Raw genomic sequence first — 14,734 nt, 5'->3', positions numbered from 1 at the left:
ATTCTCCTTAGCTGAGTGCATCTAGTTCTGCCCACCAATGAGCCCCTCAGCTCTCTAACAGCTTCAGGCAAGACATGGGAGACAGATATTCTGGCTACTGTAAGAATGGAGAGGTTTCTTTATCCGTTTCAGAGAGTAGAAATTTTCAATAAAATCTCTGGTGTTTAGCAGTCATTGTTGCAGGATTTGGAATTTAAGACAGGTCTCATGCTGTCACCCAGGCTGGAGTGCAGTGGTGCCATCATAGCTCTGCAACCTTGAATTTCTGGGATCAAACAATCCTCCCACCTCAGCCTCCTGAGCAGATGGAACTACAAGCATGCATCACCATGCCCAGCTAATTTTTTTAAATTTATTTTTTGTAGAGACAGAGCCTTGTTATGTTGCCCAGGCTGGTCTCAAATTCCTCACCTCAAGCAATTCTCCTGCCTTGACCTCCTAAAGTGCTGAGATTACAGGCATAAGCCAATGTGCCTGACCAAGATTTGTAATTTTTCTAGAAATCAAAGTCAGCCAGAGGCCATGGATCCTGGGTGACCTCAAGGCTGAGACCTGCTGTGTTTCCACCAAATGATGACTCCTTAATGAAGTGACCTGGCCTCTGCTTGCCTCTTCAGTTTCTTCCTGAGCAACTCTCTTCTTACTGAATTTCTTTCAGCTTCCTGAAAATACCATGCTTTTCTATCTCAGGGCTTTGGCACAATCTGTTTCTTTTGTCTGAGGTGCTTTTCTCCTCCCTCTTTACCTAACTCACACTAACCCATCTGTCAGGTTTTAGTTTAACAGCCACCTCCTCTGGAAGCTTTACTTGACTCATCAGACTATGTAGAGTCTCCTGTTTAGACATTCCCTCAGCATCCTGTACTTCTCCTTCATAACCATTGCAGGCTTATCATTATTTGTTCAATGTTTATTTTCCCCATTGGACAGAAAGTTCCATAAGGGCAAGGACCATGTCTGTCTTGTTTACTGTTTTATCCCTAACACCCAGGTCAGTGGCTAGCACACGGAAGCATTTTATAAATACCAGTCAAATACAACAGTTAAACGAGAGCACTATTAACAAGACTACTGCTCTAGAAGAGCCAAGAGGTGTTGCTGTACTCCTAGGACCCAATGGGAACTCTTAGAGTGCAGTGTCCTTGATCTGCAGGCTTACTGTCTTGGAATCTTTGCCTTTTCAAGACAGTTTCTGCACAATTTCCACTTCCCCCACAAGTTGTCTAGGAATACCTTGGAGCTGGCTCATTGTTGTGAATAACTCTGTGTTCTCCCTAGCTTTGAAAATTCTCAGTACACATTTTGCTACTGGACAGACCCAAAAGGTTAAGGACAACAGATTCAAAGCATCCTTCTGCCTGCATCAAAATGTTTTCCAATATCCATGTGAAGTGGCTTACAGCATACTAATTAGAACCTCCCTGAAGATAAAATTTCAAAGCTGCTATTTGGTCCCTAAAGCTGATGCTGTGCATTCTGATATTCAAATGGAATTCCTGTAAGTAGTAATCTCTGGGTTGTAGAATGATGGGTGATTTTTATTTCTCTTATAACTTTATTTTTCAATCTTTTAATATAGAATATTTTATCTGGTTGGAGGAAAAAACTCTTAAAAAAAGAAATACACTGCACTTAGATTTCTCCTTCAGTTACATGACAAGCCATATAGAGAGACAAGCCATATAGAGAGATACCCATTACCAAGTTCTGTCTTATCCTAAACTTTTTGCACTGCCTTGAGACCATCTAATTTTGCTTGTAGTAACATCTGTCCTAGGCATGGTATCAGTGTTTCTGCTTTGCAGCAAGGTGAAAAGAAGAAGTTATAAGAAGGGGGAAAATAACCATTGTGTAAGTGCTTAAAGCTGTTTAAAAATAACCATGGTTTAACTGTCTAAAACTGTTTAACAACAGTCTGCTGAAAAATATTCAGCGGTTAAACAGTTTTGAAAGGTTATCAGTAGACATCAATATGATTGGTGTTTTCTGGCATCCCACTTCACTAAGCAAATTACTATAACCTAATACTTGGTACTGATTATATCTGAACAAAGGTAATAGACACAATATATAGATAGGAAAGTTATATTGTGTTTCTGCTTCTGACTCTCATTGCTTGGACGGAATATAATAATGCATTAAAAGATGAATTCAAGTGCTATAAAAAGCAACCAAAAAAACAGTCAGTTGTTTTAGCACCAGAGGTTTAGTAGAAAACTATTCATTTTAGGAAAAGTTTTTAAATCAAAGAGATATATACTCTCTCATCTACAATCCTAGCAAGAGAAATTCTAGAATTGTGAAGGCATGTAGAGTAGCAAAGATTAAAATTTCCCAGAAAGGCCATAATAAAGCTACACAAATATTAGTAATTATCATGGAATATAAAAAAACTAGAAACACATTACATTAAGAACCAGTGAAGTATATTTTTAAAGTTTTTACTCTAAAGACTTCTTTATCAGAGCTTAAAAATGAGTTATATATGTATCCTGATGATTAAAAAAAGGCTCTAAGTTTTACAGAAAACTTTCTACGGTGTGCAAATACCCATGTAACAAACCTGCACAGGTATCCCCTATATTTAAAATAAAAGCTGAAATAAAAGAACTCATAAAGTTCTATGGATTTAAACCATAAAGGAGCCATATGCATTTCAAGAAGGGGCCACAGGCCCTGAACCTTCAAACTGAACAGCCTAATGAGACTTCTAAGGGAATACCTCAATGTCACTAAACCTGCATCGAGTGAGGAAAATTCTTCCCAGAATGGAGTATAAATGGAAAAAGCTGAACTGAAAAAAACTGGAAAAAACTGAACTGAACTGAAAAAGCAACCCTGGGAATTTCCATTAGGAGAACTAACCCTGTATTCCACATAAATCAGAGGTCACATTCTTACGAATATTAGTTGTTCTTGAGCTTATTAGTAGGGAAACAGAGCCATATTTCCAGAGTTTAACATTCCTTATTTTCCCACCTTAGATTGTATATTCTAACATTCGTCACATTGTCCTAATCATTTTTTTCCCTATTTCCCTCACTACACTCCAAGTGTCTTCATCGTCTTTGTTCTTAGAACACCTAAGGCAAAAATTAGCACATGCAAGTGCACAGTGAATGGTATATGAGCAAATGGGATGGATGAATGATTGAATGACACCAGTCTCTAAGAAGCCACAGACTCAAGTGGAGGAAAAAGTAGTTACAAAAACACATGTTTTCGGCCAGGCATGGTGGCTCATGCCTGTAATCCCAGCACTTTGGGAGGCCGAGGTGGGCGGATCACCTGAGGTCAGGAATTCGAGACTCCAGCCTGGCCAACATGGTGAAACCCTGTCTCTACTAAATACACAAATATTAGCTGGGCGTAGTGGCTAACGCCCATAGCCCCATTTACTCGGAAGGCTGAGGCAGGAGAACCAACTGAACCCTGGAGGCGAAGGTTGCAGTAAGCCAAGATTGTTCCACTGCACTCAGCCTGGGTGACAAGAGTGAAACTCTTCTCAAAAAAAGAAAAAAAAAAAAATACATGCTTTCTTTAGGCCAGGTGCTTATAAAGAGGGAATGCCCTACACTGCCCAACAGGCTTAGGGGCCAAAATATATGTTAAAGAAATAAAAGCCCTCTACCAAAGCATACATAATCCTCATGCATATTTAATTCTACAAGCCTAGAAGCATCGAGTAGCTGTTAATGCGACCATTTAAAACAGTTATATTTTAAATATATTTTATGTAAGCAAAAACACTAAGAAACATCTAAAAGTTAGTTACTTTGGTGTAAGAATCCAGCTGTCTCTATTTCTGGCTGAACTAAGATCTTTAATAAACTATGCTGATCCATAATCTTATAATCACAGACTCTGAAGTAGGAATAGAAATGGAAATTGATAAATCATTTTTTAATTTTTTTCTAATTTCCAATTTTCTCTCTAAAGATAGCTTGTAAAAATTATAATATAAACACTATTATTAATTTCAAAATAAAAATTAAGAACTCTCTATATAATTAGTCAAAATAACTAAAATTTGCTCAGCTAAAAGTCTTTAAAAATGCTCAAGAGTGAGCAAATAAAATTTGAGGCTAATAAAACAATTCTTCCCAATAAGTTCAGATTTATTAAAATGGCAAAGCTATCAGTGTTTACTGGTAACAGTTCAATCATTATAAAATGGTTTACATATTATCACATATTAAATGCATTTTAAAAATGACATAAAACAAAATATATAAAAATAGCAATTATAACACAGGAGAACCTTCAACTTTGACATACTTCTATAAATAAGAACTGACATATGTTAATCTTAAGAGATAAAGATTAATGAGGTAACATACGTAAAGTGCTTTGTCTTCCAGGGATAAAAGGTGATATGACTAATAACTCAAGATCTCAAAGTTGGGCAGGGAGGAGGTATCAGAAGGGAGGAATAAGGAAAAACATACCGTGCAAATATGAGGCCAGTGTTCAAACTGTTGTAAAATTCCTTGATTAAGGTCTTCTTTATATAACTCTTTGTAAAAATGTGGAAGCTTAGATATCCAAATGCCATTGTTATGCTTGTTTAGTATTTCCTTTATGCGGTTTTGAACCTCATCCATTTTATAAGTGTAAGAGGCAGGAGGCGTGACATTGGGTTTTTCAACAGTCTGATTTAAATTATCTTTAAATTAAAAAAATAATAGAATTAACCAAAATGCTTAACATTTTAGATTATCCCCATTACCTAATATTTGCATCTTCAGGTTTTGCTATAGTGTGGGCTTGTGGTAGCCAAAGGACTTAGAAGGGAGCAGGATTAGGCAGAACAGCACTGTGACAACCTCATTCTAAGTTTTAACCCTGAAATAACCAGCAGTGTTTCTTGTGGGTCAAGAAACACCCAAAGAGGGAACCTAGTCCCTTTATTTTGCAAGGATGCTTCATAGTTTAAACATCAAGATGATCTTGCTACGTAAAGAATAATTAAATTATTTAACCAACCGTTTTCTACCTGCTGAGGAAGATTGCATTTTATATATTAGTTTACAGACAATACTGAATTTAAAGCTATATTCCACAGAACATAGGAATAATTCCTTAACAGATCAAATAACTTTTTGATCTTATACTAGTTTTGTAGAAGATAAAAAATTGCCTGAGTTTGAATATTATGATCAGTTTTCACCTTTATTAATGGAAAACAAATAATTTAGCAATATACAAAAGTTAAAAAATTGATCCATCTACAATCATCATCATCCTAGCCTCAGTTTATAAACATAAAAGGTTTGGAACCCACAGATAACTTTTATTTCCCCAATATCAATCATTTATCTTTCATAAGTGTATATTTATAAAGTTTTGGCTTTATAGCTATTTTACATTTCATTTTTACTTAAAACTTAGAATGTGAGAGTTAATATCCCCAGAAAATAAAGAAATCTGAGTATTTACTATAGCTGACAGTCCTGGAATTTTAAGAACTATGAAATTTATTCCAAATCTCTACGAAACCTCACTGAGATACAGATCTGAGTATATTAAATATTACCATCTATATGCAAAATATATGCATATTTTAAGCAGACAGTATCTCTGCTGGGATTCAGTAATTTTTAGTTTGCAGGTAGAGACAGTCTGATTTGGGGATGCTGCCTCTGAGAATGCCAGGAAGCCCAGAGTGAGCTATTCCTTGAGGACACTTGGACGCTGACTCTGCTCTTCCACCAAAGGGCAAGATCTGGCCTTGCTAAGTCTTAGATTGGCACAGAGAAGAGAAGGCTCCAGGATATCCACATATATTTCCTATTAAGGGTATAGCTAATTTATTTAAGTTCTTCCCAAATAATGATATAAAAGGACTGGGAAGGAGGAAAAGATTAAGTTTCTCATAACTGGCCAGACCCTCCCATAATGAGAATGTGTCAGCAGCTGACCCACAGTTGTGTCTGCAAATGCACTTGCTCTGTGGGGCCACTGGGGCCATCTAAGTCCCTGCACCTTTTGTTAAACAAATTAAAGTAGTAATGGAGGTGTCCATCATGTAGGAGAGGTTGTGTACACATGTGTGCCTATCAGCTCTGCCAGGTGAACTGCAATCCTCCTGAAATAAGTCGTCTTGTTTCTGTAGAAGTAGTTTATACTAATTTAAGCTTCTAAAAGGATATTCAACTTTGCCATGTAGTCATGTTTCAGAAAATGCCTATGTAAAAGTAATTCATGTAAACAAAAATCATATTGTTCAATTAATTTCCATTAAGAAATACTGGAGATGTGTTCTTATAAAAAAAAAAAAAAGCATTTCAACTAAGTAAGAATCACACTTAAAGCAGCAAATAATGTAAAATCACATTTACATCTCACACACTATAAGCACTGATACGAAAACACTGTCTCCCTGGGTGGGTCTATGAGCAGGGGATTTACACATTGGTTGGAGAAGAAAAGATAACAAGTTGTTGCATTTCTAACCTTCAGATTCTTTGACTTATACTACGTCTCCTATTGTTTTCCTAACAGCCCACTTGGATTCTATTACCCAAAGAATTATTTATATTCATATTTAGATGATTGGTGGTAACTGCACACAGTTTAGGGTGCTAGCTTTTAAGTGGTGGAGTATCTGAAACTCTTTTATAAATTTAAGTCCCATATTTATGCACTTTTAATCTACAGCAGATGTTTCCTTTATGTGAGGCCTCAGCCTCCGAAGTCTCGGGGGTGCACTCCCTAAGAGGTGAGAGAGTAAGGGACACAAGCATCTCTGCAGGCCACACATGGAGGTGACACAGAGTAGGGCTGGGGTGAGGAAGGCCTCAAGTCAGTGTTTAGATAATGATATCTTTGGGAGGCACCATTTTCTCTTAAGATCACTTTGATTCATGATGTAAAGAAATTAGGAAAAAGGGGAGGAAGGATATATTCCAAACAGGAGAAGGTGAGAGCAAATGTCAAAAGCCACCACCAGATATGTTTCTTGACTCCAGAAGCCAATATGTATCTCAAAAATGTTTGGAAAACATACCACTCATTTCCTTAGTAGAGGTTCTTGAGAGATGCATCTGCAAAGGTGGCTGAAGGGACGCCTTTGGGCTAAACCTAAGATATTAAAAAAAAAAAAAAGTAAAATAAATGTAAATAACAAAGTCTATACCAAGTTTTAAACACTACACTTTTCATTTAAAGTCTCAGTGGCATTTAACAGCAAAACAAGTCATTAAAATAATTTAAAATCAGAAAAAATAAAAATAAAACCTGGCATCATCTTTCATGTTTCATACTCACTCAGAGAAAAGTATGTTAAAAGCTAAATTTAAACTAGGTCTTTGAAAGCCTCTTTCAAAACTTGGATGTCAGAATTCCAATTAATCACTTATAAGAAACTGGTAAAACAGAATAAAGAAGACCATGCAAAAATAAACAGTTGGAAACAAAGAACATTTTGGAATATAACCAAAAAATGAAGGACTTGCATCACCAGATGTTGAAATGCATTATGAAGTTACAACACTTAAATGAGTTGTACAGATAAGTAAAATGGTAGAGAACTTAGAAACATGCAATTTGCATTATATCTTGGTACATGATGAAAGTGGCATTTCAAAACAGACAGGTGAGGGACTGGTCAAATAACTATTTGAAAAAAAGAAACAGATCCCTACCTCATACCCTCACTAAAAATAAATTTTATATAAATTATACTGGATATATGTAGGAAGATTTTTCCAAATATGAAGACACATAAATAAACCCCACACACATCATTTATATTCATGTCTGTTTCCCACACTAGACTCTAAGTGTCTTAATTGTTTGTGTTCCCAAGTGCCTGGGGCAGAGCTTGATACATGCAAGGCAAATGAATATTGTAAGAATGACTGAATGAATCATGACCGAATGAATAAATGACTACAACCTGCCCAGCAGTGGGTACGGGACTATAGTGAGTGATAGTGACATGGTACACATAGCTGCCAGTTTTTGAATAGTATGGAACAGTCTAAAAATTAGATCAATTCCTTGAAATGAAGCATATTTTCTTATAAAATTTTAATTCTAAAAGAAATGATTAGGTTCTAGGCTACCAATAAAAACTTATTTGGTATATGCAATTATAAGATCATCCTATTTCTATATTAATATATCTGTGTAATAGCAGAAGATGCCAAAAATATATCCAACTCCTATTTTGCAGAACTGGTAGGGAGATAGTACTCCTTCCTGCACACCAGCCCAAAACATGTAAACTGGAAGCTTCCCCTGCTTTAAACAAGCATCGAAGGCTCCAGTAGAAGGTAGAGGGATATGAGCAAAGAGTGAGTATACAGAAACTATGGAAGGGACTGTTATGGTTCAGTCATCAAGAGGTCTACTGGAGAGGAAAGAAAAAAGTGTATATAGCAAAAGAAAGCTCTTCAAAGAAAACTGCTAGGATGCATGAAAAACAGACATAATAAAATAAGATGACAGAGGTCTAAGCAGTTTTATAACACTAAGAATAAAATATATTGTCTCTTAAAAGACAAAGAGTTAGATTGGTCCAGAAAAAAACCTTCCAAATCTAAACATATGTTGTTTATTAGAGACATATTTATAGCTCATAAATAAATTTAAGACATACTATGTGCCAGACATTATGTCAGACAGTAACTGTCAATGATCAGCAAGATAAACATGCCCTATTCTCTGGGACTACACAGTATAGTTGAGAAACGGACCGTGGTAAGTAGCTGCTGAGATAACCCCAAAGATTCTTCCCTCCAGGTATTCACAGCCTTGTGTAATCCCTTACCCTTGAGTAACCTGCTTCTAATCAATAGAAGACTTCAAGGCTGAAGGGATCACAAATAACTAGATTACAAAAGATTCTAATTTCAACTTTGCTAGTATAATCTCTCCTTTGTTGCTTTGATGAAGCAAATGGCCATGTTGGGAAGAACCATGTGGCAAGAAACTGAAGATGGCCTTTGGCCAATAGCCACCTAGGGACTAATGAACAACTCAGAAGGAAGTACACTGTGCCAATAACCACGTGAGTAGGACTGAAAGCAGATTCATCTTTAACTGAGCCTTCAGATAAGATCCCAGCCATGGCTGACACCTTGACAGCAGCCTCATGAGACACCCTGAAACAGAGGACCCAGCTTGACCGTGTCTTCCTTCCTGACCCACAGAAACTATGAGGTAAGAAAATGTGTCTTGTTGTAAGCTAATAACTTTGGGGTAATCTGTAACACAGCAATAGATAATTAATGCATTGACAAAATCTAAGAACAAAGTCTACTAAGTGTTATGATAAGGGCAGTAGGTATAATAAAAGCACACAATGGAATAAACCAAATTAGGAGATAGAGGAGGAAGCAGAGAGTAAAGGTTATTAGCACTTATTATGAAGTTATAATAATGTGAATAGCCTGGTACTGCAGAATAGGGAGGTAATCAATTATTCTGAATGGAAAGCCCAGGAACTGAATCATATGTTTATAAGGCTTTAGAACTGGTAAAGATAGAATTACAAACCAGCAGAGAAAGAAAGGATTGTGTAATGACTGATACAGGACATCTGGCTAACAATAAAAAAGGATTCCAACTCTCACACTATAAAATAAAATAAATTCTGGATGAATTAAAGACTAAAACGTAAAAAATGAAGCCACAACAATTACAAAAGAAAACAGAAGACATATTACATAACATTGAGTGGAAATGCTTTTCTAAACATAATACCTAAAAGCAGAAGTCACATAGTAAAAGATTGATAGCTATAAGCATGCAACATTTTATAGTTTTTGTATACAAAAAATACAATAATTAAACTGAGGGAATACTGTCAAGATATTACAAAGGGCCAACTTATTTAATTTATAAACCACTTTTATATGTAAGAAGGAAAAGAGCCAATAGAAAAATTACACAAAGGACAAAGACATGTAATTCACATAAGACCTATAATGGGCTAATAAATATATGACAAAAATGTAACTTCCTTAAGAATCAAAATCAAGGAAATAAAAATTAAAACATAAATAGATTTTTTTCACTTTTCAAAGTAGCAAAGCAAAAAACAGATGCCCAATATCGGCAGGCATACAAGAAAATAATCACTCTCATATTCTTCTAGAAGAAAACAAATTATTATAATCTGTTTAGAGCACAATTTAATAGGAGCCTTAGTATATATACCCTCTTACCCACACACTTTATCTCTACTAATTTATTCTACAGGAAACTAGCCATGCCATTTTTCTAGAACTTTTCAATTTGTTAACAGGCAGGCATGAGTTCTTAACCGGAACTCTTGAGAATGAGCTTTGGGGGTTCATGAATCTACTGACTGGCACGAGATTATGTATGCATATGTAAATGTACATGTGTGAATTTTTCTGGGAAGATCATGTACAGCTTTCATCAGCTTTTCAAGAGGTTTGGTGACCTCAAAAAGTTTAAGTGTCCTTCATAACAGGTTTAACTGCTTTTTACTACATTAATATTTCATAAGTAGATATAGATGTTTTTGCTATTGTTCCATTTTGATATTTTGATTTTATAACTAGAAATGTTACCCATAACATCTGCCACTGGGTAGTATTTAGATTTCTCTTAAAAGGTATCTTTCAAATACTATGTGCTTAAAAAAAGACTTGATTAAAATGTTTTACAACATCTCAAGCAGTCTTTAATTAAAATATATGGCTTTTTTTTTTTAAGAGACAGGGTCTTACCCTGTCACCCAGGCTTGAGTGCAGTGGTGTGATTATAACTCACTGTACCCTGGAACTCTCAGGCTCAAGTGATCTTCCCACCTCAATCTCTCAAGCAGCTGAGACTACAGGTGCACACCACTATGTCCAGGTAATTTTTTTTTTTTTTTTAGTAGAGATGAGGTCTCACCATGTTGCCCAGGCTGTTCTTGTACTCTTGGTCTCAAGAGATCCTCCTGCATCAGCCTCCTAAAGTGTTGGAATTACAGGCATGAGCCATGGTGCCTGGCCTGCTGTCAATTTGAAAACTTTTTATTCTGAAATACCTATAAATTCATGGGAAATTTCAAAAAGTGTACTTAGAGGTCCCATGTGTCCTTCACTGTTTCCCCTAATAGTAAAATCTTGCATAGTACATATCAAAACCAGAATATTGGCAAAAGTACAATTCAGAGCTTATTCAGATTTCCAGTTGCATATGGATGTGTGTGTGTAGTTCTGTGCAATTTACCACACGTACAGATTCACGTGCCCACCAGTACAATCAACATACAGAACTGTCCCATGGCTACAAGGGTTCCTCTTGCTCTCTCTTTATAGCCATACCCATCCCTCAAATCACCCAAATCCTTAACCTATGGCAACCACTAATCTGTTATCTATCTTTATAATTTTATAATTTCAAGAATGTTATATAAATAAAATCACACAGTATGTCGCTTTTTGAGATTGGCTTCTTTCACTCAGCATGATTCCCTTGAGATCCATCAGAGTTGCTGTGTGTATCAATAGTTCATTACTCCTTTTTACTGTGGAGACATATTCTGTGTACAGTTTGTTGAACCATTCACTTACCAAAGGATGTCTGGGTTGTTTCTATTTTTTGGCTAATAAAAATAAAGTTACAGTGAACATATGTGGACAGGTTTTTGTGTAAACATAAGTTTTCATTTCTCTGAGATAAATGTCCAGGAGCGCAACTGCTGGGCCCTATTATAGTTGCATGCTTTTAGTTGACAAGTAAAAATTGTATATATTTATGGTATGCAATATGATGTGATATTTTGATATGTGTACACTGTGGAATGGCTAAATCAAGCTGCTTAACACATGCATTACTTCACATGCTTATTTTTTGTGGTAAGAACACTTAAAATCTACTCTTAGCAATTTGCAAGTACACAATATATCATTAACTATAGTCACCATGAAATACAACAGATGTATTGAACCTATTTCTCCTAACTGAAATTGTGTACGTCCACAACCCCCATCCTAACCCCACGTCCCTGCCTTTGGCAACTGCCATTTTACTGTTTCTATGAGTTTGACTTTTTTAGATTCCACATATAAGATCATGTGGTGTTTCTTTCTATACCCAGCTTATTTCACTTAACATAATGTCTCCCAGGTTCATCCATGTTGTTGCAAATGACAGGATTTCCTCCTTTATAAAGGCTGAAGAGTAAGTATTCCATTCAGTAGATACAACGCATATTCTTTATCCATTCATTCATTAATGGATACCTCAGCTGATTCCATGCCTTGGCTATTGTGAATGCTGCTGCAATGAACATGGGCGTGCAGATACCTCTTCAACTGATATACGGATTTCATAGCCTTTGAATGTATATCTAGTAGTGGGATTGCTGACAGTTCTTTTTAAGTTTTTGAGAAATCTCCATACCGTTTTCCATAATAGCTATACTAACCTACATTTCCCCCAGCAGTGTATTGGGGTTCCCCTTTTCTCCACATCCTTACCAGCACTTGTTATTTTCTGCGTTTTGATAGTAGCCATACTACATACTATTGGGTGTGAGGTGGTATCTCATTGTGGTTTTAATTTGCATTTCCCTAATGATTCGTGATGTTGAGCATTTTTCCATATACTTGTTGATCATTTGTATGTCTTCTATTGAGAAATGTCTGTTCAGGTCCTTTGCTCGTTTTTAAAATTAGGTTGTTTTCTTGCTATTCAGTTGAGTTCTCTATATTTTGAATATTAAGCCCTTATCAGGTATATGGTTTGCAATATATTCTCCCATTCCATAGCTTGTCTTTTCACTCTGTTGACTGTTTCCTCGGTGGTGCAGAAGCTTTTTAGTTTGATGTAATCCCATTTGTCTATTTTTGCTTTTGTTGCCCGTCCTTTTAGGGTCACATCCAAAAAAATCATTCAAAATGTATTGCTGAAATGTAGGCACACACAGAGAATACCTCTGTCACATACTGGATTCAACTAGCGCTTTGGGTCAAGATCTGTGTTTTAACTATGTATTTTCTAGACCTTATAAAAATTATAATAATTATAAATAATATTAAATGTATACCATTATAAAAATATTTAGGGTTACTTTATTAAAAATTCTGTAATATAAAAAATTAGTACCAACTCTACCTAACTTTTTTAAAAAATTAATTCTTCATAAATATTCTAGTATCTGGGGGAAAGTTCCTGGGGGGAAATTATCTTTCACAAAACAGAATTTTTGAACACTGATTTAAAGGAATATAATACAACAAAATTTGTTTTGAAAAGGCACAAGTAGGATAGAAGAATGTGATCTTGATGCATCTACATCAGGGGTCAGCAACCTTTTTCTGTAAAGGGTCCACCAGTGGATTTTTGGATTTGTAGGCCATCTAGTCTCTGTACAACTACTCACTTCTGCCACTATTTTGCAAAAGCACCCAGAGGCATATGCAAACAAAGCAAAATGGCCATGTTCTAATAAAACTTAATTTACCAAAACAGGCTGTGGGCCTGATGTGGTCCATGGATTGTAGTTTGCCACCCTCTGAGCTACCTTATAAAACCATAGTTTTGAACCAGAAAGGAACTTTGAGATCATCTCGTTTAACATTTTCTTTGGACAAATGAACAAACCACAGACCCAAAAGATGAAACAACTTAATTTACCTGACTAGTGAATGGCAGCACCCAAACAAAGACTTATAGGTTGTCTTATTATTGCCAGTCTGGTATTCTGATGCATGGATGTCTGATGCTACTACATAATCATGGGCATGATATTTGCAGCACAGTGGAGTGTCTGAAACTCCATTAGATTTTACTTAAACCCACAAAATTGTTAAAAAAAGGTTTTCTGAAAAAGTTATAAGTTATACTGAAACAGTATCTCAAAACAATTTGTGAGAGCTTTTAAATGAACTTTACAAGGAGAGATTGACAATACAGAGAAAATATAGAATAGAGATGCACTTAGAGAATGATGTTCAGGCAGCTAGAAGTGAACTTAACTGGTAATGATGCATGTCTCTACCATATGTGAACTTATATTAGATAAAATAGAAAGTGTTTCTTTCTTAACCTGAACATACATTTGTAACACTTTTTACCCTAGATTCACCAAACTTCTGTGAGTCAGAGGCCAAATACCTGTTGTTGGTGGACATGGTCACATGCCTTTGCACTGGAATGTCTTTGAATGCTTCATTTCCAAGAGTTGTGTGTAGCATATAAGGAGACATTTCAGCATCAGGCTTAACTCCAGCAGAGTTTCCTTTGTCTCTTAACGGTGCTGGATTAGGTTTTTTGCCAACAGAAAAATTTGAAGCAAATCCTGGTTGTCTGAGGGTTGCTTTTGGTTTTCCTATGAAGTTAGGCATACATAATGAAATCAATTAGCATCCCCAAACCCCACTTTCATCATGACACTCCCCTGACCAGATGTTTTCTGTGGGTGTCTATTCTCAGAACAGTTTGTAAGAACACGAGGAGGTTGCCACTGGAAGGCTGGTCAACAGGGAAAGAATATTGGTGAGTATTTGGCAGATAAGGTTCTTCATCCATCAGACTGGCCAGTAACTCCTGCTTCTCACCAACTGAACACTTCAGTGGCAGCCACCTCATGTTCTTGCAAATACAACACACTCAGCTATATCTTGGTCCTCCCGTCTCTTCCCCATAAATCCAAATTCTACCCATTGTTTGCGGTCTGGGCTCAAGTCTCCCCTTTGCCTTTTTCATGCAAAATGATTGCTCCCTTGTCCTAAATGCTCTCCGTGGCATTTAATCATCTACT

General features: G+C 36.2%; 1 protein-coding gene across 1 annotated transcript in view; it reads right to left on the bottom strand.

Moving 5' to 3' along the window:
- Window positions 1-14,734, bottom strand: part of TDRD7 (tudor domain containing 7) — an 82,621-nt gene that overhangs the window by 49,838 nt on the left and 18,049 nt on the right. The window contains exons 4-6 of the mRNA XM_004048322.5: window positions 14,089-14,302; window positions 7,010-7,083; window positions 4,449-4,666 (exon numbers count right to left, since the gene is read on the bottom strand). Coding sequence (XP_004048370.1) covers window positions 4,449-4,666; window positions 7,010-7,083; window positions 14,089-14,302 — 506 coding nt within the window. The remainder of the gene's footprint in view (window positions 1-4,448; window positions 4,667-7,009; window positions 7,084-14,088; window positions 14,303-14,734) is intronic.

This window comes from Gorilla gorilla, chromosome 13, assembly GCF_029281585.2.
Source record: "Gorilla gorilla gorilla isolate KB3781 chromosome 13, NHGRI_mGorGor1-v2.1_pri, whole genome shotgun sequence".
NCBI classification, from domain to species: domain Eukaryota; kingdom Metazoa; phylum Chordata; class Mammalia; order Primates; family Hominidae; genus Gorilla; species Gorilla gorilla.
This window is presented reverse-complemented; position numbering and strand designations above follow the sequence as displayed.